At 35.4% G+C, this 23,801-nt stretch overlaps 1 protein-coding gene across 3 annotated transcripts in view; it reads right to left on the reverse strand.

Moving 5' to 3' along the window:
- The window catches only part of LOC129217366 (Na(+)/citrate cotransporter-like), a 111,161-nt gene that overhangs the window by 41,434 nt on the left and 45,926 nt on the right, over nt 1-23,801 (reverse strand). Inside the window, exons 5-9 of one of the 3 annotated variants that reach the window (XM_054851656.1) lie at nt 20,594-20,672; nt 15,294-15,431; nt 11,244-11,363; nt 11,092-11,166; nt 4,800-4,907 (exon numbers count right to left, since the gene is read on the reverse strand). In XM_054851656.1, coding sequence (XP_054707631.1) covers nt 4,800-4,907; nt 11,092-11,166; nt 11,244-11,363; nt 15,294-15,431; nt 20,594-20,672 — 520 coding nt within the window. The remainder of the gene's footprint in view (nt 1-4,799; nt 4,908-11,091; nt 11,167-11,243; nt 11,364-15,293; nt 15,432-20,593; nt 20,673-23,801) is intronic. The other 2 variants (XM_054851672.1, XM_054851664.1) reach the window with 2 other exon arrangements.

Below are 23,801 nucleotides of genomic sequence, written 5' to 3' on the forward strand. Positions count from 1 at the left end.
GAAAACATTGCATAGATACTCAAAATGCAGTAGCACTTTCAGAAGAGTTGATAATTGGATAGCTTTTTTTATTTGTAGTCTCTATTATCTTTTTGCAAATATATATTTAGCTTTATTCATTCCTAAGAGAAGTTTAGGAATTTTGTACTCGCCTCTTGCTATATGAATTGATAATTCATAGGTAGTTTCAAATATGCAAGTAAAGTTATCTGCAGGATAAAAATGTAAACTTACGAATTTTCAGCCAATACATACATATTTCTGGCTCTGATTTCTGTCGCTTTTTTTCTGAACTAAATGGGCGAATTATTTGAAAACTGAATTTAAATTTCAAATTGCTATACATAACTTCTTTCCCTGAACCAATTTCAAAATACTTCCAGAATATCATACCATTATTTTTATCTCTCATAAGTCATAACTCAAAAATAGTAAGCGGTAGAAGGTTAAAATTTCGCATGTGGGGTGTGCGTACGTTCCAGTTGTGCACTTCCCTTTTTGTTTTCGATTTGGTGTTCTAAAAAGCCTATTTACTAGTTTTTGTTGTGGCTATTAATTACTTATTTCAATGCAAGACTAATATGGCGATCATTTGGTGATATATTGCTGAATTGGAGACTAACTTGGAAATAAATATGAGATAGCGAAACCGGCTTTTGTTTCATTTTGTTACATTCCCATTGAACCGACGGTAATTTTTAATTTTTCGATATTTGTAATATGAGTCACAGTAATGCAGTGTTTTCTGTATCGGTTCGGCGGTGTTACAAGTTTGGAGCCCGTCGAAATAGATTTTGGGGTCCTATTTCTCTGTCACGGAACATGACAGAGAAACTTATGATAAAACATTTATCATAAGCATTTTTGTAACTCCAACGGTGCCCCTATGGTTATGGGTCCTCTTGCGCAATTGCAACATTTTCTATATTTTAAATCCGCCACCTCGGTGTGCAAGTTTTAAAAGGGTTTTTCTGCTCAATGTTTATGATTATTTTGAAGTCAATTTTTTACCATTATTTTTTGTATTTCCGAGAACACTTGCGTGCCCCTTCCCAGTCCCTCTATTTATGAAATTAATTTCTCGTTGTACTTCCGAGTCGTTTAAAACTAACGCTATTCATAAAATTAGAAATTTTTTTTTTTTTTCAAATTTTATCTATTGTTTAGGAAGAATTTGGAGCATTAATGTAAGAAATTTATTAAAGACGTTTTGAATGGTGACATAATTCGGAATATAATTTCTTTTTTCAGCAAAAAAAGTTGTGTCACTGTTATAGCTTTTCTAAAAAATGCAAACTTTTCTATTCATATATTTTAAATAAGTATAAAAATATTCCTATTATGATTTAATATTGTAACTTATCTGTTACCCTTTTTGTTTAATTTGATCACTAAAAAAATGTCTACTTGCAATCTTTTCACTTTAATTGCGTAATTTGACGACGGTTTTTCATATTATTATTATTATTATTATTATTTTGAATAATTAAACAACGTAATTTAAAACTTTTTAACTATGCATAGTGTATCTAAATCCATACATTATTACATTATAACTGAAATTTTAGTTATGTGCTCAGTTAAAAAAAAATAATAATAAATCAATTGGTTATTTAACAGTGTCTTTGTTTTTCTTCCATTTTTTCCTTACTTTTTTCGACTGTTGTTCTTTCTCTTTCATCATACAGCAATCAAAACAGGAGAAGCATAATTACATCCTATACAGATTGTACGTGGTACGATCCAAATGTTCGGGAACAAGCTGTATAAAACCTTACCCAGAATAGTTCACATTATCGAAGCACATCCACCTTCAATGGATCACCTTGAGCGACTATGTACTTCTGCCAATGTTCATATAACTTTTGGTAACACTCCTGGAAGCTATTTTTCGCAACCTTCTGTGATGCAGCTTTATCTTCTCCTGACGGAAGAAAGCGGCGTCCATGCAAATGTTTTTTTGTTGAGAACAGGCAAAAGTCATACGGAGCTAAGTCCGACGAAAACGTTACGTTATTTGTTTGTCATATCAGAGTATTGAACAATCGAACCGTGCATCCTCAACATGAAAGTCGCCTTCTTCCCCACAATGAAGTTAAAGCAGCAGTGCAAGAGGCCTTACAGGAGGTTGCGAAAAATGGCTGCCAGGAGTGTTTCTAAATGCTATACGAACATTGGCAGAAGTGCATAGTCGTTCAAGGTGACTATTTTGTAGATAGATGTGCTTCGGTAATGTGAACTATTCAGGAAAAGGTTTTATAGATTGTCCTCGAACTTTTAGATCATACTACGTACGTATGAGTTTTCAACTTACTATTTCATAACGTTTTTGAGTGACGCAAGACAACGCGCATGAAGACATCACAAGAGAACTTGCGATAATTAGCTGAGGAGGTGTTCAAAATGGATATTTCGGTCATCTGTATGTTCTTAGGTGCATATGAATGTACAGATGTGCCGAAAAAACTTGTGAAGTTTAAATTGGGTGGTCGTGAAATAGAAATTTAGGTCGAAATCTGATTTTTTTTTTAATGATTACAATTCCCTATTTGTAGAAAGAAAGTAAAGTGAAATGAATGAGGGATCTTTTAAATCCCTAGCAATCTTAGCAATTTACTTTCGTTAGATTTTTTTTTTTGCCATCGGCCAACGGCATCGGCCATCGGCCATCGGCAATCGGCTATCGGCCATCGTCCATCTTTGAACAATCGGCATCGGCCCATCGGCCAAAAACTGCCATCGGTCGAGCCCTACTTGAAATTCTGTCTGTTGTAACCATGTTTAAACTCACATTGCGAGAAATTTTATCTCACTGGAAGCCTGAAATTTTAGAATTTCAAAGTACTTTTGGTTATCAGTACGTTCTAGTATTTTTATGAATTTGAGTTCATTAACTTTTGTGCAACACGCATGCAAAGTCGCTAGAAAAACGCAGTGGAGAAACTTTTTCCTGGATTTCAGAATGTCATAAATTTTGAATAAAAATAATTTAAAAGCTCGTACTTAGTAATTCTATTGTCAATATACATGTTTTCAATGGGTTATAGTTGTAGAGCGTGAATATTGATTTTCTAAAGGATATTGACATCCAAAGTGGCTCTCAAAATCGATCACATTAAAAATGCGCTGTAGCTAAAGTTTGTCACTTTGCATCTTCTTTTCGTTGGTGACATTAGAAAGAACATATTTTTTTCTATAAAAATAGTTTCTCATTCCGATTGTGTTCTTTCAGATAAGCGTAAAACATGAGCTTAAAATACCATTTGTCGTTAGCGAGAAAAATCTCGTTCTACAATAAATAAGAGAATGGTGAATGCCGAGGAAACCGACTAAGTAGGAATTTGGCAACTGTTTTTAGTCAGAAATAGTTTTTTGATTCTCTTTCAAGAAATCTTTTGCAAATTAAATATGACAGAAACAGAAAAATACCCTGTTTTGGAAGTATACTGATACATCAGACAAAACAATATAATTTTCTTTTTCTATCATAATTCATTTGCAAGAAAAACTTCTTAAAAGAGAATTAAAAAACTATTTCTGGCTAATAACAGTTGCAAAATCTCTATTACTCGGTTTCCACGGCATTCATCATTCTTTATTTATGGTAGAACTCGATTTTCTTGCCAACGACAAATAGTATTTCAAGCTCATTTTTTACGCTTATCTGAAAGAACACCATCGGAAAAGAAACTATTTTTATAGGAAAAGAATATGTTCTTTCTAATGGTACCAACGAAAAGAAGATACACAGTGACAAACTTCAGTTACAGCGCATTAAAAATAGGCTATTTTTCAAGTGATCGATTTTGGATGCCAATATCTTTCAGAAAATCAATATTTACGCGTTACGACTATAATCCATTAAAAACATGTATATTGAAAATAGCTTCTCCACTGCGTTTTTCTTGCGACTTTGCATGCATGTTGCACAAAAGGTAATGAACTCAAATTCATAAAAATACCAGAACGTATTGACAACCAAAAGTACTTTCAAATCTAAAATTTCAGGCTTCCAGTGTGATATAAAATTCTCATAATGTGAGTTTAAACATGGAAATTCGTTACAACAGACAGAATTTCAAGCTCATGTTTTTACCCAAATTCGAAAGAACACCATTAAAGAAAAAACTTGTTTCGAAAAGAAAAAATCTGTTCTTTCTAATGGTATTAACGAAAAAAATATGCGAGGTGACAAACTTGAGCTACAGCGTTTTGAAAGTCAGCTATTTTTCACTTGAACGGTTTTGATAGCCACTTCGGATGACAATATCTTTCAGAAAATGGATATTTAAGCTCTAACCCATTAAAAACAAGTATTTTTACAATATAATCACGAAGTGTGAGCCTTTGAATTAATTTTGTTCAGATTTTATGACAAACTAAAATCCAGGAAAAAATTTCCCGGACGCGCTTTTTCACAAGTTTCCATGCGTGCTATAAAAATATAATGAGCTCGAATCCCCAAAAATATTTGAAAGTATTAAGAGCCTATTGTACTTTAAGCTCCTAAAATTTCAGGATTCCAGTGTGTTAAAATTCTCTGCCAACTTAGTGTAAAAATGTCAATTTGTCACAAAAAGCTGATCCGCCATTTTGGATCACTTTTATGGGAGACTCTAGATCCTCAAGATTTGGATCTAGGAATCTGAAAATTTGCATAGGTTCGTTTCAAAGGCATCTCTACACCTCTATAAAATTTCATCCAAATCGAAGATGGTCGACCGGGACCCCTAGGTCACTTGACATGGAATTACTCAACGGTATGAATTATAGATGAGCTGTTTTATGCTTTTGCTTACGTTTCGGGTTGCATGGCGTCTGCCCAGCCGGTTATGAATTTTGGGTCTCGGAAAACCCACAGGATAACTAAAATGACAAATAAAACCAGAACTTGAGCTTCATGAGACCTTAAATGAAAAATTTCAAAAATCAGACATCTGGTAAATAAATTCAAAAAAAAAAAAAAAAAAAAAACGTACCAAGGGGGTTTAAGGAATGGGTCAAAGGGGTCCGAAATAAATTTTAAAGCAACTCATTGTAAATGATGCTTTTAATGTCTTGCAAATTAAATTTGGACCGTTCTCACAATATTTTGCATTGGGTTCTTCCCTTTTTTTTTTAAATTTTTAACAGTATTTGTAGGAATTATTTATGCAAATTAGTATTTGTGAAAGTGTATGAAAATCGTAACCACTTTTGATGCGGAGCTTTCAATTCCAATCTGTTAAGGGGTTAGGTACCTTTTAAGGGGTTAAAAAATCGATGTTTTGTATATGACTTTTTTTTTTTTAATTTGAATTATTGGGGGCATTTTGAAACAAACCAAATAAAAAAATCTCTCAGTAGAACGAAAATTATGACGAAAATAGCAGATGCCGAATTTCGTATTGACTTGAAAACACCATTTTTAATTTTTTATATATTACTCTTTCCAATTAAAATTCGTTATCTAATGCTCTCTCTGCATCATCAAATATGTGATCAATCAGTTTGCACGGGTGTGACATTTTTACGTAGATATTTGCACTTCATTCTCTTCATTCCTAACTGACTTTTAATAATTATACACTCGAATATACGGAACCATTGTGCATCACGATCAGGATCTCCCCTATTAGAGGTCACGGGAGGTTACTGTAACCTACAACAATTTCCCTTTCTCTGCAAATTTTATCCGACGATCCGGGAAATTTGCAGACAGTATTACCGAGATATTACGCTACGGCAATTTTTTAACTTTTGCCTAATGCCTTTTCTTTTACTTGTAGGTATGTGTGCATACATTGGGTAAAATGCCGAGTTTATTTGGCAAAATTGAGCAATCCCCCCATACCTAAATTTACGTTCGGAGTGCCCCTAATCATAATATGAAATATGTTAGCTTTATTTTACGTTTCAGTTTTCTTTTTTTAGAACTTTAAAACTTGATTTAGAAACTTAAGGGTCATTCTCCAGATTGTGTAACTTTTGAACGATAATATTTTTGAATTTCAAAACCTTTTGTTTTCTTTTCTTTTTATTCTTACATTAAAGTGTTGCCTACTAGAAGAAACCATAAACAATGGAACAGCTAAATTCCAATTATTTTATTCATAAATACGAAAAATCGAAAAATACAATGTTCACGGTTCACGGAAAAAAAAAAATTTTAGTGTTTGAAAACAGAGGTCAATTTAATATCAAAGCAGTAATTTTGTTAATTGTGCAAACAATGAGCTATTTTAATGATTAGTGTGAATCTAATATGAAACTCTCCTAATTAAATTACGGCTAAAATTTTAGTTATCTTTTTCATTCTAATTTGTGTTAAAAATAGTATAGTATCAATATATTTCCAAATTAGTGAAAAATAAGAACTAGTGGTAGTTGAATGTTTTTGCTTGACTCGGAAGAATCGAGATCCGGTACTGTTTAGTGTTACTTTTTTAATTTACAGGGGTGGACCAAAATATTCTTTTGCTGACTGGGCAAACTTTGCCAGTCCGCCTCTGTGAAGTATACACTTTCAAAAAACTTTCTTTGGGCTCGAAAAACAATAATTTGTACGTGTTGCAGGTGTAACAGAATGATCACGTTACAGTGGTGGTAAAAAAAAAAAAAAAAATGCATCACCCGCGAAATTCAAATATTTTTAGCATTTTTATAAGTAATTATGAAATATTTAACGGTTCTTGCATCATATAACAAGAATTGGCATCGGTACATAACACAAGCTCTATTGAGTAAGATTGCATCATCCTTCTAACTGTATATATATATAAAAAAAAAAACAGATGAACGTTCGACGCATTCATTTACGATCTGGCCTTAAGTGTTGCAGTACACTGATGTGCAAAAATTAAGGACGAAGTCGAAAAATTAGCATATCAGCTGAACGAAGAGGCAGAGCGGACAGAAAGACCAATCAGGAGATTAAGTAAGGTGATGTACGGTAGCACATGCGTCGATATGCAGGCAGACGTAATGGGGGAGTGTCTGAGTAGTATAAAGCATGTTGTCGGTGTAAGATCAGTATTTCTGGCAAAGAGATTGCACGCTGTATAGCAGTTAAAATTACACCGAGTTGCTGCCTCAGCGAGAAATGGCGAATAATCAATCTGTTAGACGACATCTTGATGCTTTTACCCGAGGTCAAATCATTGGGAAGTTGGAGGAAGGCCGCAGTGTGACAAGTGTGGCTGCAGAGTTCGGAATTGCTCACAGCATCGTTTTACGACTTTGGAGACAATTTCAAACTACAGGAACAGCTATCCGGGCGTTCAGTAGTGGTCGTCCACGAGGAACCACACCCGCAGATGACCGGTATATTGTTTTACAGGCCAGAAGAAACAGGCAGCAGACAGCGGGAGAAATCGCCAGACACAGGCGACTGGACGACCGATATCGCGTTTTACCGTGGCCAGAAGACTGCACGGTGGTGGTCTGTTTGCACGACGCCCTATACGGTGTGTATCTCTAACGCCTGCCCACGGAGAAGGCGTTCTCTGTGGTGCCGGGAACACCGGAATCGGAGAAACAATGAATGGGGACGAGTACTCTTTATAGATAAGAGCAGATTTAGTCTGAGTAGCGATTCTCATCGCATACTCATTTGGAGAGAGCGGGGAAGCCGCAATCATCCCTCGAACATCATTGAAAGAGACAGGTATGGAGGTCGCGGTGTTCTCGTTTGGGGAGGCATCATGCTTGGTAGTCGTATAAACCTTCACATCTTCGACGCAGGTTCAGTCAACGGGACCCGTTATTGTAACGAGATTCTTCTTCCTTATGTGCGTCTTTTTAGAGGTGCTATGGGTCCGCAGTTACTTTTCATGGACGACAATGCACCATGTCATCGCACAGTAGGTGCCGAAAAGCTCTTAGAGAGTGAGGTATTGAACGTATGGATTAGCCGGCACGATCTCCGGATCTCATTCCCATCGAGCATGTGTGGGATTTTCTAGGCAGACGCTTGGCAGCTCGTACCTTACCACCAGTAACGATTCGGGAGCTTCGATTCGCGCTGCAAGACGAATGGGCAGCAATGCCTCAACAACTCATTGACAGCCTCATTCTCAGCATGAGCAGACGCTGTGAAACCTGCCTAGCAGTCGGGGGAGATCATATCCCCTACTAAAGACCGGATGCTTCTTGCTGGACACCCATCACAGGGATGTTTCAGCTTTCAGTCGCATTGCGCTCCATGCTACTTTTTCAATAAAGCTTCTTTTTATCCCTCTGATTTCTCTTTTAGTAAGTGTTGCTTACATTGCACATGTCCTTAAGTATTGGGGATCTTACGGTATTAAATGTGTTGATTTGGAAAGCTTTTGTACAAAGTTATATTGAAAAAACCGTCTCGTCCTTAATTTTTGCACACCAGTGTATGTCGAAATACGTTCAACTGACACCACAAAGATAGAGTGTTGCCGTTGCACTGGACAAAGAAAGATTGTCGGCACATTCCATAGCAAAAAAAAAAAATAAGCTGTTCGCAATCGACTGTTGCTCGATTACTGAATAAGCTAAAGAGCACCGGAAGCACATTAAGAAAGAGTGGCAGTGGGCGTCCACAAATATCCATTGCAGCGCAGCACAGGTATTTGATCCGACTCAATCTTCGGAAAAGGCAATCATCTTCCACAGACCTTGGAACAGCATGGGAAAACGAATCGGGTGTTCACGCATCCACGTCTACTGTACGAAAACGACTGTGTGGTGCGGGTTTGGTGGTACGTCAACCACGAAAGAAGCCATTGTTGACCCAAAAAAAAAAAAAATTGAGGAAACAGCGTCTTAACTGGGAAAAAGCTTACCAACTGTAAACTGTTGATCAATGGAAATCAGTTGTGTTTTCTGACGAGTTCAAATTCAATCTGTATGGGTCCGACGGACAGCACTCAGACACCACAAAGAAGAGGAATATCATCCCGACTGCATTCAACACAGTCAAGCATCCCGTATCCCAGATGATTTGGGGATGTATTTCTGATCAAGGAGTTGGTGGGCTTCACTTTGTGCAAGGAACAGTAAACGCTCAGGTGTATATTGGCATTTGGGAGGAGAAAATACTTCCTATTATCCGGGATCACTTTACTTCAGTTCCAAACGTCATTTTCCAGGAAGATTCTGCTCCGTGTCATAGGGCAAAAGTGGTAAGTAACAATTTAAAAACCTTTATCCTGCCATTAGACTTAAATTGACATGGGGTTAAGTAATTTGTTTTCTCTAAACTCACACACAGGTTCAAAAATGGAAAAATGAGCATGGGATCAGCAGCTTGCCTTGGCTCGGAAACAGCCCCGATCTAAATGCGATCGAAAATTGTTGGAATAGAATGGGTGTAGAAGTGATGAAACATAAGCCAACATCACTTGCAAAATTCCGGGAATCAATAATTCGTGTCTGGCACCATGAACCCAGTAAAGAATACATTCAATCACTCATCCGTTCAATGCCCCGTAGATGTCAAGCTGTCATTAAAGCTAGAGGCGGACCAACAAAACATTAGGTTATATTTTATGATGTTTAAACATTTCCATATTACTTTTTTTATGAACAGAAAGAGTGTTACAATTAAAACCTCTACTTACTTTTTCGTCGTCCACTTGGCAACGTGCATTGTACTGGTTACGGGTTTGGCCATGTATTTCCATAAATAAAGTAAACAATTATCGGATTCCTGCTGTTAAATGTTTATTTCATAAGTTTTGCAGAATTTCGCATACATTCATCGTTAATCGGTCGATCAAAACTTCTCACATATCCCATTGTTGTGAAAATGCGAGGGTGATGCAATTTTTTTACCAGCACTGTATATGAACAGAAATATGATATTAATATGTAGGTTAATTCGAGTGAGAAGGGAATCCCAACTAGGTTTCATCGAGAATAATTATTGAAGCCACTGGCTGGCGCGGATCCAGAGAGGAGGTCATGGGGTGTCATGTCCCCCTCCCCCGCCCTTAATTGACCAAAGATAACCTAAAACTGAGTTTCGGGAACCTCTGTCACGAGAACTTCGCCCATGACCCCTCTTTTTCTGCACAAAAGTGACACTTATGAACCCCCTTCAAATCCAGACGCTGGATCCAACCTTGGTCACAGAATTACACTCTAGGTGAAGATAAGAATTCGTATGCAAATATTTTATGAGATTAAAAATAACACAGATGCTCAGTTAAAATTATTGATTTTAGTAACATTAAATGTTTCTTGACAAGAAAGCAAGCGTTTTCTCAATGATACCAGTAAAACTGAAATTTACTGATGCATGGCACATTTCACTTTTGTTGCTTAATCAGCTTCTTTCTTTCAAACAGGGGTGCTTTATAGAGGCTTTACCTTTTGCAGACCTAGTGCTGTGATCTTCTGGTATAGCATCCGTACTTTCATGTAGCACCATTATCCGTGGATGCAATTGCCATGAAAATTTTGTCACCAAGTTTTTCCACCAGATGAAGGCATTTGTGCTTTCTTCGATGCGAAACTGCACTATGAGTTTAATTGTGGAAGAGAGTACTCAAAGCCCAGCGAGTAATCGAAGTCGCTGCGACTTTCTTCATTTTGAAAAGTCATTGATTGGAGCCAGGTACGAACCTGCGCTTTTGGGAGTAAGAGGCCAACGTCAAACTACTACACTACTGTTTGTACGGTTTTAATAAGTTATAATAGTATTAAAGTGTTTACTCATGAAATGTAATTTATTCTCCTTTGAACGATTTTTATTTACATCCAAATACACGACAATTAGAAAGCCTTTTATCTTAAAACAACTAAGAAATATATGCTTTGCTTTTCAACAATTGGTGCCCGTCACGTGTTTAAAACCAGCTTCGTGCTGGCGGAAGAAAGGGTAAACATAAACTTCTTCTATTCTAATGTTTACTCTGCGGTTGTAGCCCAGAAAGTATTTACGAGAATTTATGAGAGAAAAGCCAGCCTTTGGTTTGAGTCGTTGAAAACCACCGATTTGTAAGATTTTTTTTTTCAGCGGAACGGGAAAGCTAAAATGCTTTAAATGATGTTCAAGAGTCAGAATGGCTCATTTTTCCATAGCAAAAATTGAAAATAAAATTGCAGTTTAAAAAAAGTTGAAAATGGATGACTTACGTCAGAGATCCTAAATCGGAGTAGCGTTTTGAAATGATGTCCTTTATTTTGCTCTCAGATGCAAAATTATGTTTTCTGAAATGAGAAAAGAATTTAACGGGTGGACCACTTATTGATAAAATTTAGTGATACCAAATAAAAAGTTAACGCACGAGAATCGTATGTACACCAGCCAAAGGTACACATATCCGATCAGAACGCAGAGAACCATTCCTGGAATGTTGTACATCATCCATGTAGCAAAAGTTATATCGTCACTGTCTGGATAAAGCCTGAAATGAATGAAAAATGCGGTAGACCAGGAAAAGACTTTCGATAACAAGTACTCCCTCCACTTCTAAAGTCGCTTAATGCAGCATTTCTCAACCTTTTTTGACTAACTGACAGGGAAAAGTTTTTGAAAAAAATTTGCGGATAGGCGTGGTTTTCTTTCCCTTTAAAAAAATCGACTCGGGAACCGTGAAAATAATTTGCGAACTGGTGAGGTCCCCCCCCCCTCCTTTTTTTACAGGGCAATACTAATAATAAGAGATGGATTGAATTTGGTATTAAAGATCTGTCACAAAAAATATTTGAGGGTAAAGACAGTAATTATTGCAATAATTATAAAATAAACATTTTTGGTAAATCAGAAAATGTCGTGAAGGACATTATTATTTTATGTCTTTTTAGTAAGGAAATCTTTTTAGCTTGAAAGAAAAAAATCTGTGAGGACCGGTAATTTTTTTTTTCGCGAACTGGTTCTAATCTTAACACTACGAGTTTAGTTGTTGTGTCACTCCTTTGTTTACTTTTCAGATCGCATTAATTCTCAGAAATAAACTTTTGTTCTTCTCTCTTAAAGATTCTTTTCATCCTCTTAATTGTTGTAAAATTTACAAAATTAATTGCAATTATGGTCTTGCATACATTGGACAGACCCGATATTCTTTAAAATTTCGCTTGAAAGATCATCAAAATTATGTGAAAAACCAAAAGTAAATAGGTCTATGCATTGCTCAACATAGTGTATAACTTGAATCACTCTTTTACTTTCAACTTTCATCGAATGATTCAAAAATCCCCAAATTCCTCAGTTCTTGATTATTGGGTATCTGTCCTCTGAAAAAACGGTTTATTTTAGTTAACGATCTTACTGCAATACCGTATTTTTCTTCGTTTGGCTTCCATTTCTATAACTAGTTCTGATCACTATTTTTGTTATACAGTCAAATCTCGATAACTCAAAGTCCCAAGGGACCGCTTAAAACGTTCGAGTTATTGGTAGTTCGAGTTTTTACTAGTCTCCAGAGTTTGGGACCCAATGAAAACTTCGAGATAAAAAAATATTCGAGTTAAAGCTTCGAGTAATCGAGATTTGACTTAAAGGGCATTTTCATGTCATTCTCTATTCTAGTTATTTGTCTGAAAATTTTCTTATTTTTATTTTTTCATATTCGGCTAGCATGTTTCGTTTTGTGATCAACTAATTTCCATTATTTTTCCTTCATTGTATTTCTACCTTTCTCTAAATGTTACGATTGCTTCATGGCATAATTTTTCTTGATAGTAAATTGTTTCCTAATTTATTCATAAGTAATTTTATTTATATGACAAAATTACTTGTTTATTGAATTTTCCGGAAATTTATTTCTAAACGGTATAATTATGTAATACATTTCGGTTCTAACGTTTCATTTTTCTTTGTTTGTTCAAATTTTTTACTATTAAAAGTGTCTTCCATTTCAGGGGTTTTCAAACTGGGTGCCGCGGCACCCTGGGGTGCCGTAGGAAGAGGGGAGGGGTGCCGCGCATCAATATATATGTTAGTGAGTGCGCCAAATAATGCCCGGTTGACCAGTGTAATCCTCCATTTTTTGATACAGTATTACAAAAATTCACTACATCCTCTTTTATCGTCATCAAAAAGCCTTACTGGCGAAAAAGCGTTATCAACAAGCCATTTTTAACTACCAGGCAACAGTGTAACAGTGTAGCAAAAGTTGTTACGAAGGGTGATGTTAAACCAACTGATCTTATTATTTAAGGTAAATTTTGTTTTCTACATGGTTCCCTGAAGTTTAATTAGAATAAAAAAAGTTAGCATACTGTTCTTGAAACTAAAGTATGTAGTTGACAAATTCAAAAAGAAAATCGTTGTGCACCATCATTTTTTTTCCAGAGATTTGATAATCTAGAAAAATAGAGTGCAGTACAATAATAGGACCATAGTTTACCTTTTTACCACTTGCCCTTATAATATAAAAACCAACGGAGTGTTTGGGAGAACGATATGATCTTGTGCTGCACACGCTCCATATATGTACAGAAACGGTGCGCAGGTGTGTGTGTGGGGGGGGGGGAACCTGAAAATAGCGACTTATTAGTTGTTTACATAATTGAGATGGACTAGGGTGCCGTTGGAAAATTCTAAATCTTCAAAGGGTGCCGCGAGAGGAAAAAAGATGAGAACCCATGATCTATTTCACGGTGTTGCTTTTCTCGGATGACTTTTCATCCTAAAGCTTACACTTCATTGCAATGAAAAGGGGGTTGTTTGAATTCCCGAAACACGTGTCTGTTGTAATATGAAAATTTTGTGTAAAAAAGCATTATTAGATCTTATTTTACTTTTCAAACACAACGGTACTTATTCAATTAAAATTTTCAATTCATTCTTTTTAAAAAAGGTAGGTTATCTTAACTATTTCACTTTGCCCCATATTCCTCGACATTTTTTAATTTTCTAATCATAATAGAATCTTTGTAATGCTTTAATTTTTATTTTACGTTTTCTTATAAAGTTATGGTTTCTTTCTTTTAGTAAATGCGTAAACTATGTTTCTTTCATACATACTTTTCTGGTTTTTCTAATCAAAAATTTTTAAATTAATGCCCTTGTGAAACAAAAATAATTTGCTATAAATATAGAACAGAAAATTGTACTCTTTCAGTGAGGCAAGAACGAACACTATTTATGTTTCATAATGAATTGCTAATGCTATTGATCTAATTGAATTTCTATGAAATAATGGAGGAAGGGACGTTAGAGGCTTAAATAGTTCCTTAGCAGTGATATCCAACCAGTGGTTCATGGGCCGTATTGCAACTTCCAGTTGTTTTCAAAACAATTTTTAAAAAACCCTTTAAAAAAATCACAATCTAAATTTTTGTAATACACACATAAAAGTGTTATTTCCAACAAAATCGTTGTATTGTTTTCCTAAAAAATAGGAAGTGGTATAAGCTATGTGGTTGCCATTTACTCTTAGAGTGCGATGTGTCTATCGCAAATGGAAATACTAATGTTGCACACCAAAAACAACATAAAAGGCACAAAATTCATAACCGTGTGTTTTTAGAATCGCTCAACATGACAAAATAGTAGAAGCCACTTGTTTCGTCTTTAAATTTCTGCCCGGGTAGGAAAATGTAAGATTTGATTTAAAATAAAAAAAAAAATTCCAATGCTATCTTCAAGCAATGGTGTCAACTTAGCAATCGTTAAAAAATACCTCAAACTTTCATGTCGTCCCTATATCCTCCAGATTAGTCGTCACTCAGTTTAGCTCTAAAAATCCAATTGTCGTAATCCTCATGTTTCTGTTTAGCCCAAGGAATCCTAATACACTGCTCAAAAAAATTAGGAGAGCACATGGTTTTAGCAAAATTGGAAAAAAAAAAAAAAAAACATTATTTCGGAAACTAATTTCCACTAATGCCTCCATATTTCCAGGAAACATCAGAATATAACGTAAACTTTGGAAGCAAATCAACGTTTCTGTCGTCGAAAACCAGAAAAAAAGATACAAGTTCAAAAATTGTGATTTAACAGAAGCTCATTTTTTCACTGTCTGAGCTTTAAAATTCAACCGTTCATTGTTTTTTTTTTTGATTGGAAAATGCCACGACACCGTAATTTACAGGATTCCATGGCTTGACTTTTTATCGGGGGACTGGAATCCGGGCAAACACAAAGAACTGTTGCAGACGATGTTGGAGAGGTATAATTTCATGTTCGTTTCACTGTTCTTGAGGAGTAAAGTTCCCAGTCAAATGTTTTCTGCTTCTTTTTTGCTGTACTACATCTTAATACAAGTGTCTACTCCATTATATGCCTTTGCAAGGCTACCTCCCAACAGTTTCTTCACTTTTGCGTGATTGCTCCATTGCTCCCCTAATTGTTTTGAGCATTGTAATTTAAAGAGAGTAACAATGCTTACTCTTCCATTAGTCCTTTGAGGACTATGTTTGCCGATGCACCAGAAAGGGAGCCAGTTCCTCCTATATTCGCAGCATAACACACACTCAAAAGCAGTGTGACTTTTATAGTTGAAGCATCAGCGGAGTTCTTTCGCTCTCTAAACAAAGAAAGGAAACAAGCATAAATAATATGTAAGATTTGGAAATTAACCCAGAGACTGAAGGTGTAAATAGCGTTCTTTATTAGTTCTGCTTAGAAACGACATCAGTACAACTTTTTTTCTTCGAGCATGGATTCACAAAACAGGTTTAATTCAGTGCGGGAAAAGAGTAAAATGTACATTGAAATGGATGTTCTTCGAGACAACAAAGTGTTTGGGGCAAGTACTTAAACTGTACTACTCAAAGATTATCTCATATAAATGATGCGCTCTACAGAGCACCTCAAAAAACAAAACTAAATAAAGCATCCAGTATACAAAAACAGTAATAAAGGGTGTTTTTTAGAGGTATAGAACTTTAAGTCGGGAACACTGTTTGATCTGTGGATCATTTTGATAGTTGTCACTTGTTTCGTGTTTATTTTGGCTTGCCATTTCATCATGAATAGACAACAGGACGGTGCAACACGCCACACAGCGCGTGTCACAATTGATTTATTGAAAGAAACTTTCAGTGAACGAATAATTTCGCTTAATGGACCCGGAATTGGTCTGCGAGATCATGCGATTTAACTACGCTGGACTATTTTTTGTGGGGCTGTGTGAAGTCTCTGGTCTACACCGATAAGCAACAGACGATTGACGCCTTGGACAAGAACATTCGCCTCATATCACTCACATACGGCCCCCAATGCTGCAAAAAGTGATAGAAAATTCGACTTTCCGATTAGACGTTCTCCAAGCCAGCCGAAAGTGGCCATATACCAGAAATCACATTTAAATAAAAATGGCAAAAAATCATCTTTCGAATTAAGCCAAATTCATGGCGATTTATATCACTTAACGGTGTTTTATTTGAACCTAAAGTTCTATACCTCTAAAAAAAACACCCTTTAGTTGCGCCACGGAGAGATGGCAAATTAACTGGAAACTGAAACATAACCCTTCATTTTATAATCCTTATCCGTACTAATATTTTAATGCGAAAGTCTGTTTGTCTGTCTGTTATGTTTACACGCCTTAACTAAAGTTTGACCACGGAGAGATGGCGGATGATCTTGAAGTGGAAACATCATTTATCATTTGCAATAGGTTGTTTGTTCAAGTTTTGTATTCGATAGGATCAGCGAGAATGCGTCTCTTTCTATACTTGGCGTTTTCTGACTGATTTTACCTATCACAAGTGGTACAAATGATTTCCGCTTCAAGGTCATCCGCCATCTCTTCGTGGTCAAGCTTTACTCAGGCAATCATCATGAAACTTTGCATACACGTTATCAGGGATTCCGAACAGAACATTGAGTGCCTTTTATCTAGACAAAAAGTCCATCTAGACAAAAGTATTCCAAGATTTTTATTCCAATTTTAAAGAAAATCATAAATTTGCGAATCGAAGAGAAAATAAGTCATACTTGCTCGATTCTTGTAGCATGTTAAAGCCCTTAAACAGCTGCACAATGTGACCTCTATCCGAAGTTCAAGGGATAATTAGAACATCCCCTAATTCTTCATTTTCAATTCATTTTATTTTCTGAAACGAAGCTGCAATTCATTTTTGAAGTTCGTCTGCGGTTTCTATTCACGGAATTTAAATTAAATAAAGTTTAAATTTTGGTTCGTAACAGACGATACTTTCGCAAAGAAAATTAATAAATAACAAGCAAAAAGAATTAAAAAAAAAAAAAACTTTAATTCTGAAATTTTGAATTTAAATTATGTTTCTTGCAATCACGAATTGGGACAGGGTCCTACTCACTGGGGGCCATTGTTTCCAGAAACAGCTCCTGTCCCCCCAAGCCTAGCCCTCCTCCTGGGCGGTTACGTGTGTATAGTTGTATGTCCGTGTGCAGGCATGTATGTGTAGGCGCGCGTGCATGCATGTGTAGGCTTGTGTGTGTGCGTAGACCTGTGTGTATGCACGTAGGCGTGTTTGTATGTGTGTAAAGGCTTGTGTGTATGTATGTGTGTGTGTGCGTGTATGTGTGTATGAATGAGTGTATGTGTGTATGCATGTGTGTATGAGTGTATGCATGTATGTGTATGCGTGTGCGTGTATGTGTGTATGAGCACGCGTGTAGGGACGCCATCGACCAGGAGAAACAGATTCCAGGAGGCAGTGCTCGGAGCCGCGACTGCAGGAGGCTGGTGGGTGGTGGTCCTGGTATCCCTGGTCCAACCTGAAAAAGGCACCGACCTCAAAAACGGTCAAGTGAGAACAATAAGCAATCGTGATTGCTCAAAAAAAAAAAAAAAGAAAAAGAAAAAGAGTGAAGGTTATCTCTCTTTTAAAATATCGTCTGTTTCGTAATCACTAATCAGTTATTTGTGCAAAAATGAGTGAAAACTTTTAAAATATATTCAGAAATAATGCTTTTTAAATATCGTCTGCACTTTCTATCAGTTTTAATAGCTTTTGGGGAACACAATAGATTGACAAAATTCTGATTAGTTGATGTATGTTTGTTTTAAAACCACTTTTGGCCGAAGTTTTAACTATTTTTCTGAAATTTTTTCCGAGTTTAATTCATTAAATACACGCTGCTGTCAACGTGGAAAGAGAGAAAAACACCAAAGAATTTAAATTTTGAGTCTTAAAATTTCTCTTTTATATACATTGGTCGGAAATTTTATTTATTTATTTATTTTTCCTGATTTCTGAGCAAATGATGACTTGTTATAACTTTATTTTGGGGGTAGACCGAGCAATGCAGACAGTAGGAGTTATAGTAGATCTTATTAAACACTTTAAGTCAGTCTACACTACCTAATTCTTGAGATGTGAGTGTGGGAGATTTTTTCTCTCTTTCTTTCTTTCTTTTTTTTTTCTTTTGAATCAAAGTGCTTTTGGTATTGAGATTTTCCTACGCTCTTCCCTGACGGAGAGATGCTTTATGACCTTGAAACGGAAACATCATTTGTAATAGGTCGAATCAGTCAGAAAGCGCCGAGTACTGTTCACCTCTGGCAAGTTCAGCTCCGCTGCCCGATCGATTAAACGATTCCATTTGTTGAAATAGGGGTGAGGAACTAACTTAAGAACTTACGGATTTAGTTTGCAGTGTTATTGCCCATTTAGCGAACAATATAATTCAGGTAAGAAGTAGCAAGCGGTACAGGATTTTCTCGCCAATAGAAGGGTTGCCATAGCTCAACTTCTCAGAGGTAGACAGTAGTAAGAGGCGCGTTCTCCATGATCCTATCTATTACAAAAAAAATAACAACTTACTAAAGCTTGACCCCGAAAAGATGGCTGATAACTTTAAAGCAAAAACATCAATTTTATCATTTGTTTATTGGTAGAATCAGTAGGTAATAAGAGTCGTTCTCGCTGATCCTATTTATTACAAAATAATAACAAACAGCCTATTATAAATGATGTTTCTGCTTCAACGTCATCCGCCATCCCTCCACGATCAAGCTTTACAAATGATACAACTGGTGTTTCCGCTTCAAGGTCATCCGCCATCTCTCCCTGGTCAAGCTTAAAACATAACTAACAGACATCAATAAATAAAACTTCAGTATCTCCGTTGCATAGCCTTTCTTAATGCGGCCAGCCGGCTTCCGTGCACGCCCCCAGGTATTACAATTTTAGTCTAATCGCAAATTTAGTGCTGCCGCCGAATACCATAATAATAATAATAATAATAATAATAATAATAATAATAATAATAGTAATAATAAAGATTCCTCACGGGGGAAAAGGGCAAAAGGTAGACCCCACATTGCCGCTTTGTATTTCAATTTACACATTACCTGCCGTGACCACATATTTGTATTTTATTTAACTTCACCCATGTCGATGTGCTACTTTTGGTTAGTTCGAACTTCATCCGGTACCAGAGGAACTTTTCTTACTAAACATCAGTCGTATTCGGTAGATAGTGTGCTAAATAAACTATATTTTGTTTTATAATTTAAAAGAAATGGATGCAGGTATGCATTGCAGCCAGTAGATAATGTGTGGGCCGCGGAGGCCTGATCGGTAAGGCATCGGGCTAGTGACCAGAGGGTCCCGGGATCTTCGATCCCAGCCGGATCGAAGATCCACCGTCTTCATTAATGGTGACTGGGGAACGTTAAATATGCTTGTGGTCACAAAGTCCTCCAAGTGAAACGATACCTCTGGGGATGCTCGACCAGGGATTTGTCGGTTTCTGGTCCGGATCAAAAAATCAGAGCTGTCTTCAGGGTCTCATCTAACCGGTTAAACCGCAAACAGTGGTAGGTACGGAGGACCGTGGAGTAGACAATGTGCTAAAGAAACTACTTTTTTTTTAAAAAGTATTTTAAAAGAAATGGATGCATGCATGTATGTGTGGTAGATTATACTGCTAAAATGCATTTTTTTACAATAAATTTTAATATTTTTATGAACTCTTTTTAAAACATCTTTTCCGCACATACAGAATTAAATTACAAATACCTCTCAATTTAATTCAAAACATGAAATAATTACTAAAATAAGAAATGAAATAAGCCAATTTAAAGTAACATAGGTTAAAATAACTTGAAAAACTTAACAGTATGCAAAAGGATTGGAACTTAAAATACAGCACGCAATTTTCGGCGAATAAAAAGAATTCTTTGCCCCTTTCTTTTACTTATTTGCTCCTTTTTAGTTTTCACTGACAAAAAATGAGTGCAACTGCTATTTTTTCTTGTAATAAATGTTTTTGGGTTGTAAAGTAGTTGGCGCAGTTTGGCTCAAAAATTGCGAATTAAGCCGTTTTGTATCAGGTTGTACCAGAAATTGAAAATAGGAGCAGATTTTTCACCCCTCTCGGTTTCAAAAGACGTGGAACATGTCTGTAAAATTTCATGAAAATCGGAGATGGACGGGTGAGGACCGCTAGGTCACCTGTCACGGGGTGACTCATTTCCATAACTCGGCTTGACACAATTAGTCCCTTTATAATAAGCAGTTTGTCCAATGAGTAATTAGGTGAAAGACATTACGAAGATTTGTCACGTGACAATGAAAAAGTGGCATGTCTTCTCGGAGCTTTTCTAGCGATTCCAAAAGGAGGGGAGGGGGAGGGGGTAATCTCTCTCATCCTCTCCATTAGAATAATTGTGAAATGTATTATTTTTAAAAATTAGAATTTCAATAACAAAAAAGAAGTGGATTAATTTGATAGAAAAAATACATTACATACTGCTGTAAAGACATTTTCGAAAGAAAATTATCTTCCCCTGGATCATCCGTTTGCTTTCTTTCGGGAAGGATAGTTGTGCCTGAAAAGTGTAATTTACACTGTTATTTTGTGAATGTTAAAAGAAAAACAAATATCTCTTAAAGCTTCAATTTCAGAAACATTCTAATTTCGTTCGGATAACGTTTTTCAAAATTTAAATGACTGCTTTAAGAGCATTTTTTACGTGGATTGATGATAGCTAAAAGGCTAGAATAACATTTCTTTTTGTTCGTATAAGCTTATGCATTTTTATTACTTAGACAATCTTAAATGATGGAAATTAATAATCTGAAAATTTTGTATTTTGACGAAGTTTTGCTTTTTAAGTTCATCTATTTTGATAATTTTGCTGTAAAAAACGTAATTTTATACTCCTCCCTACCATTTTAAAAGAAAAATCTGCTAAGTTAAAACTTGAATAAACGCAAACAATTTGTAACCATGGCAACAAAAATTAATCAACATAATAGATATTTAAAAAAAACTACTACTATTCAACAATTTCTTTGAAGTTACTATTTTTTTAAAAACTATATATCGAGATACGATTTTGAAATTACTACTTCAAATTAAAGCAATAAAACAGTAATGTTTTCAATTATTTTTTAAAAGTATTTTTATTATACTACTATGAAGAAATTCGTAAGAAAAATAACAGTATTCAACAATAGCTCGAAACGAAGAGATTATCAACTTGTCTTTGTCATAATTTTATTTGCAACACACTTTAAACTGTCGCAATCTTCATAGTTTAATATTAATTACTAGAGGACCCGACAGACGTCGTTCTGTTCAAACTTTGTAAATTGAAAAGTTAAAAAATTTCAATAAACCATCAAGTGTTTGAACCTTTTTGTTGAAAAAAAATAAGTAAAAAGAAAATGTTTCAAGCTGCTTGGTGTCAGAATGCGTATATTTATTACAACTTGATTAATCTAACGCCCATTGAGCAGTTGTTTTATTAACTACAGTAAAGTTGACCACCCGTGAAAACCAAGAAACAGTATTGCGTACTCTTTAGCTTCACAAACAGCGACAGTTGAAAAAATTGCCAAATGCCTTAGCTATTAAACTGATTCCACAAAAAAAGTTTGGCTAGATTCCTGATGATCGATTAAATACCCAGTCAACACAAATAAATTTTAAAAAAATGCATTAATTGCGTCAAAGTTGCATTAAAATGGAAAATAATCAGCCAAATCCATGTATTATTTGCCAATCTTGTGCAAAAATCTTACTTCAAGATTTGACTTGAGAAAAGCCTTGAACAGTCACGAAAAGCAAAGATAGTCAACAATACAACAATTGTCGCTATTGACAGGGAGTTGATATGATACACTAAATACTGTATTGAGTTGAAGAAAGCCTTCGAACATGGAACTAAAAAGCTCATAACTCGTTTTTTATTCTACAGTCGAGCCTCCATATATCGAACTTCCACATATCGAAATTTTCTATATATCGAAATCTCAGCAAATTTCAATGTTCATTACATAGAAAAATTGTTTCTATATATCGAAAAAATCTCTATATATCGAAATTTTTTCGAGGCATTCGTAGATTTTTTTTTTCCACTTTAGACTGTTTGTCTGATGAGAAATGAAGGTTAGGGGAGAAAATTATGTTCACTAAAGGTTGCTAAGAAACTCATAAGAAATCTGGGTTTGAGGGGTGTGTAGATAGGTCGTTGTTTCGTTCTGGAGTTCTTAAATTCCCTCAAGTTTATTTCAAATCTTAGTTGTAACCAGTAACACTGTAAAATCAGTTTCAAGTTATCCTTTTTGTCTGTTGATTATCATTCCTAATCTTTTCAGCTTCAGTAAAAATCATTCAAGTTAAGTGCATTGATTTTTTACTTTTCTCCCGATTATATTGTCAAAACGAAAATCCCCTCATGTTGCGAATCAAGTTGAACTGCCGAAGAATGAAGATGTATGAAGGCACAAAAATGTAATTTCTGTTAATTTTTCAGTTATTAACTTTCGTTTAATCCGATGCTCGTATAAATTAGAAATTGGGTTTCATGCACGAAAATTAGCTTTAATTTTAATGTTTTAGGATACTTTTATGATAAAATAAGATCATTTCTATAACTATATCGAAATTTCTATATATCGAATTTTTTTCCGGCAATTTGCTACTTCGATATATGGAGGTCCGACTGTACTTAGAAATTTCGAACAGGTGCCATCTTTAGCAGAAAAATCAGAGCTTTCGATGGACATGTAATATAAATATGTGCAAGTATTTTTTCATCCCCATATTAGAGAATTTATACGAAAATTGTGTTTTATTGCACCCCTAAGGGGTTTTGCCCCCCATAACGGGACGAAAACTACCCTATGTGTTATTCTGATGCATAAGCTATATTATTGTAAAGTTTCATCAAAATCCGTTCAGTAGTTTTTGCGTGAAAGAGTAACAAACATCCATACATCCATACAGACAAACTTTCGCACATATAATGGTAGTAAGATTACAAGAGCTAATTTTTATAAAGGATGCACGTTCCCGATTTCTAGAATATAGTATACATCTGAAAAACATTTAATAGAAAAGCAGGTACCTAATGTGCTTAATATCAAAACTCTTTCTATTAACCTTTTTTAAAATAACACAAATCTTAAACATATTAACATTACACAGGTTTTCAGTGAGCTTCTTTCCAGATTATTTCCATTTACAGTACGACCTTATTTATCGGGACTAACTAGGACCAAAGGTGATACATGAAAAAACGAAAATCCGGATAATACGGATAATAAGCAGTAATTAATTCGCAAATAAGAAGACGTCTTTTATTAGCAGCGAAAAACGATGCTTTGCAAAAAAATTACATAGAATTGTTACTCGCAAATACTTTATCATTTAAAGTTCAGTTGCAGTGGTGTCAGACTAACTCTCTGAATACTTCATGTTGTTTATTAGAAGTGCGCGTCGTATACGCAGGAGTTGTGTATTTAGAGGACACCTCTCCCCCGATGATTTAACTTATATTCGTTAATAATGTGTTGTACCTGGTGTTTGATTTAACAAGTTTGACCAGTATTCTAGATTTACTATTTCACAATGCCGAACTGGTTTAATTTGAAATTAAGGTTATACTAATTAGCAGGCTTCAAAAAAAGGAGGAGGAGGTTCTGAACTCGTCGGATCAGTTTTTTTCTTT

This window comes from Uloborus diversus, chromosome 1 (assembly GCF_026930045.1).
Source record: "Uloborus diversus isolate 005 chromosome 1, Udiv.v.3.1, whole genome shotgun sequence".
Taxonomy (NCBI): domain Eukaryota; kingdom Metazoa; phylum Arthropoda; class Arachnida; order Araneae; family Uloboridae; genus Uloborus; species Uloborus diversus.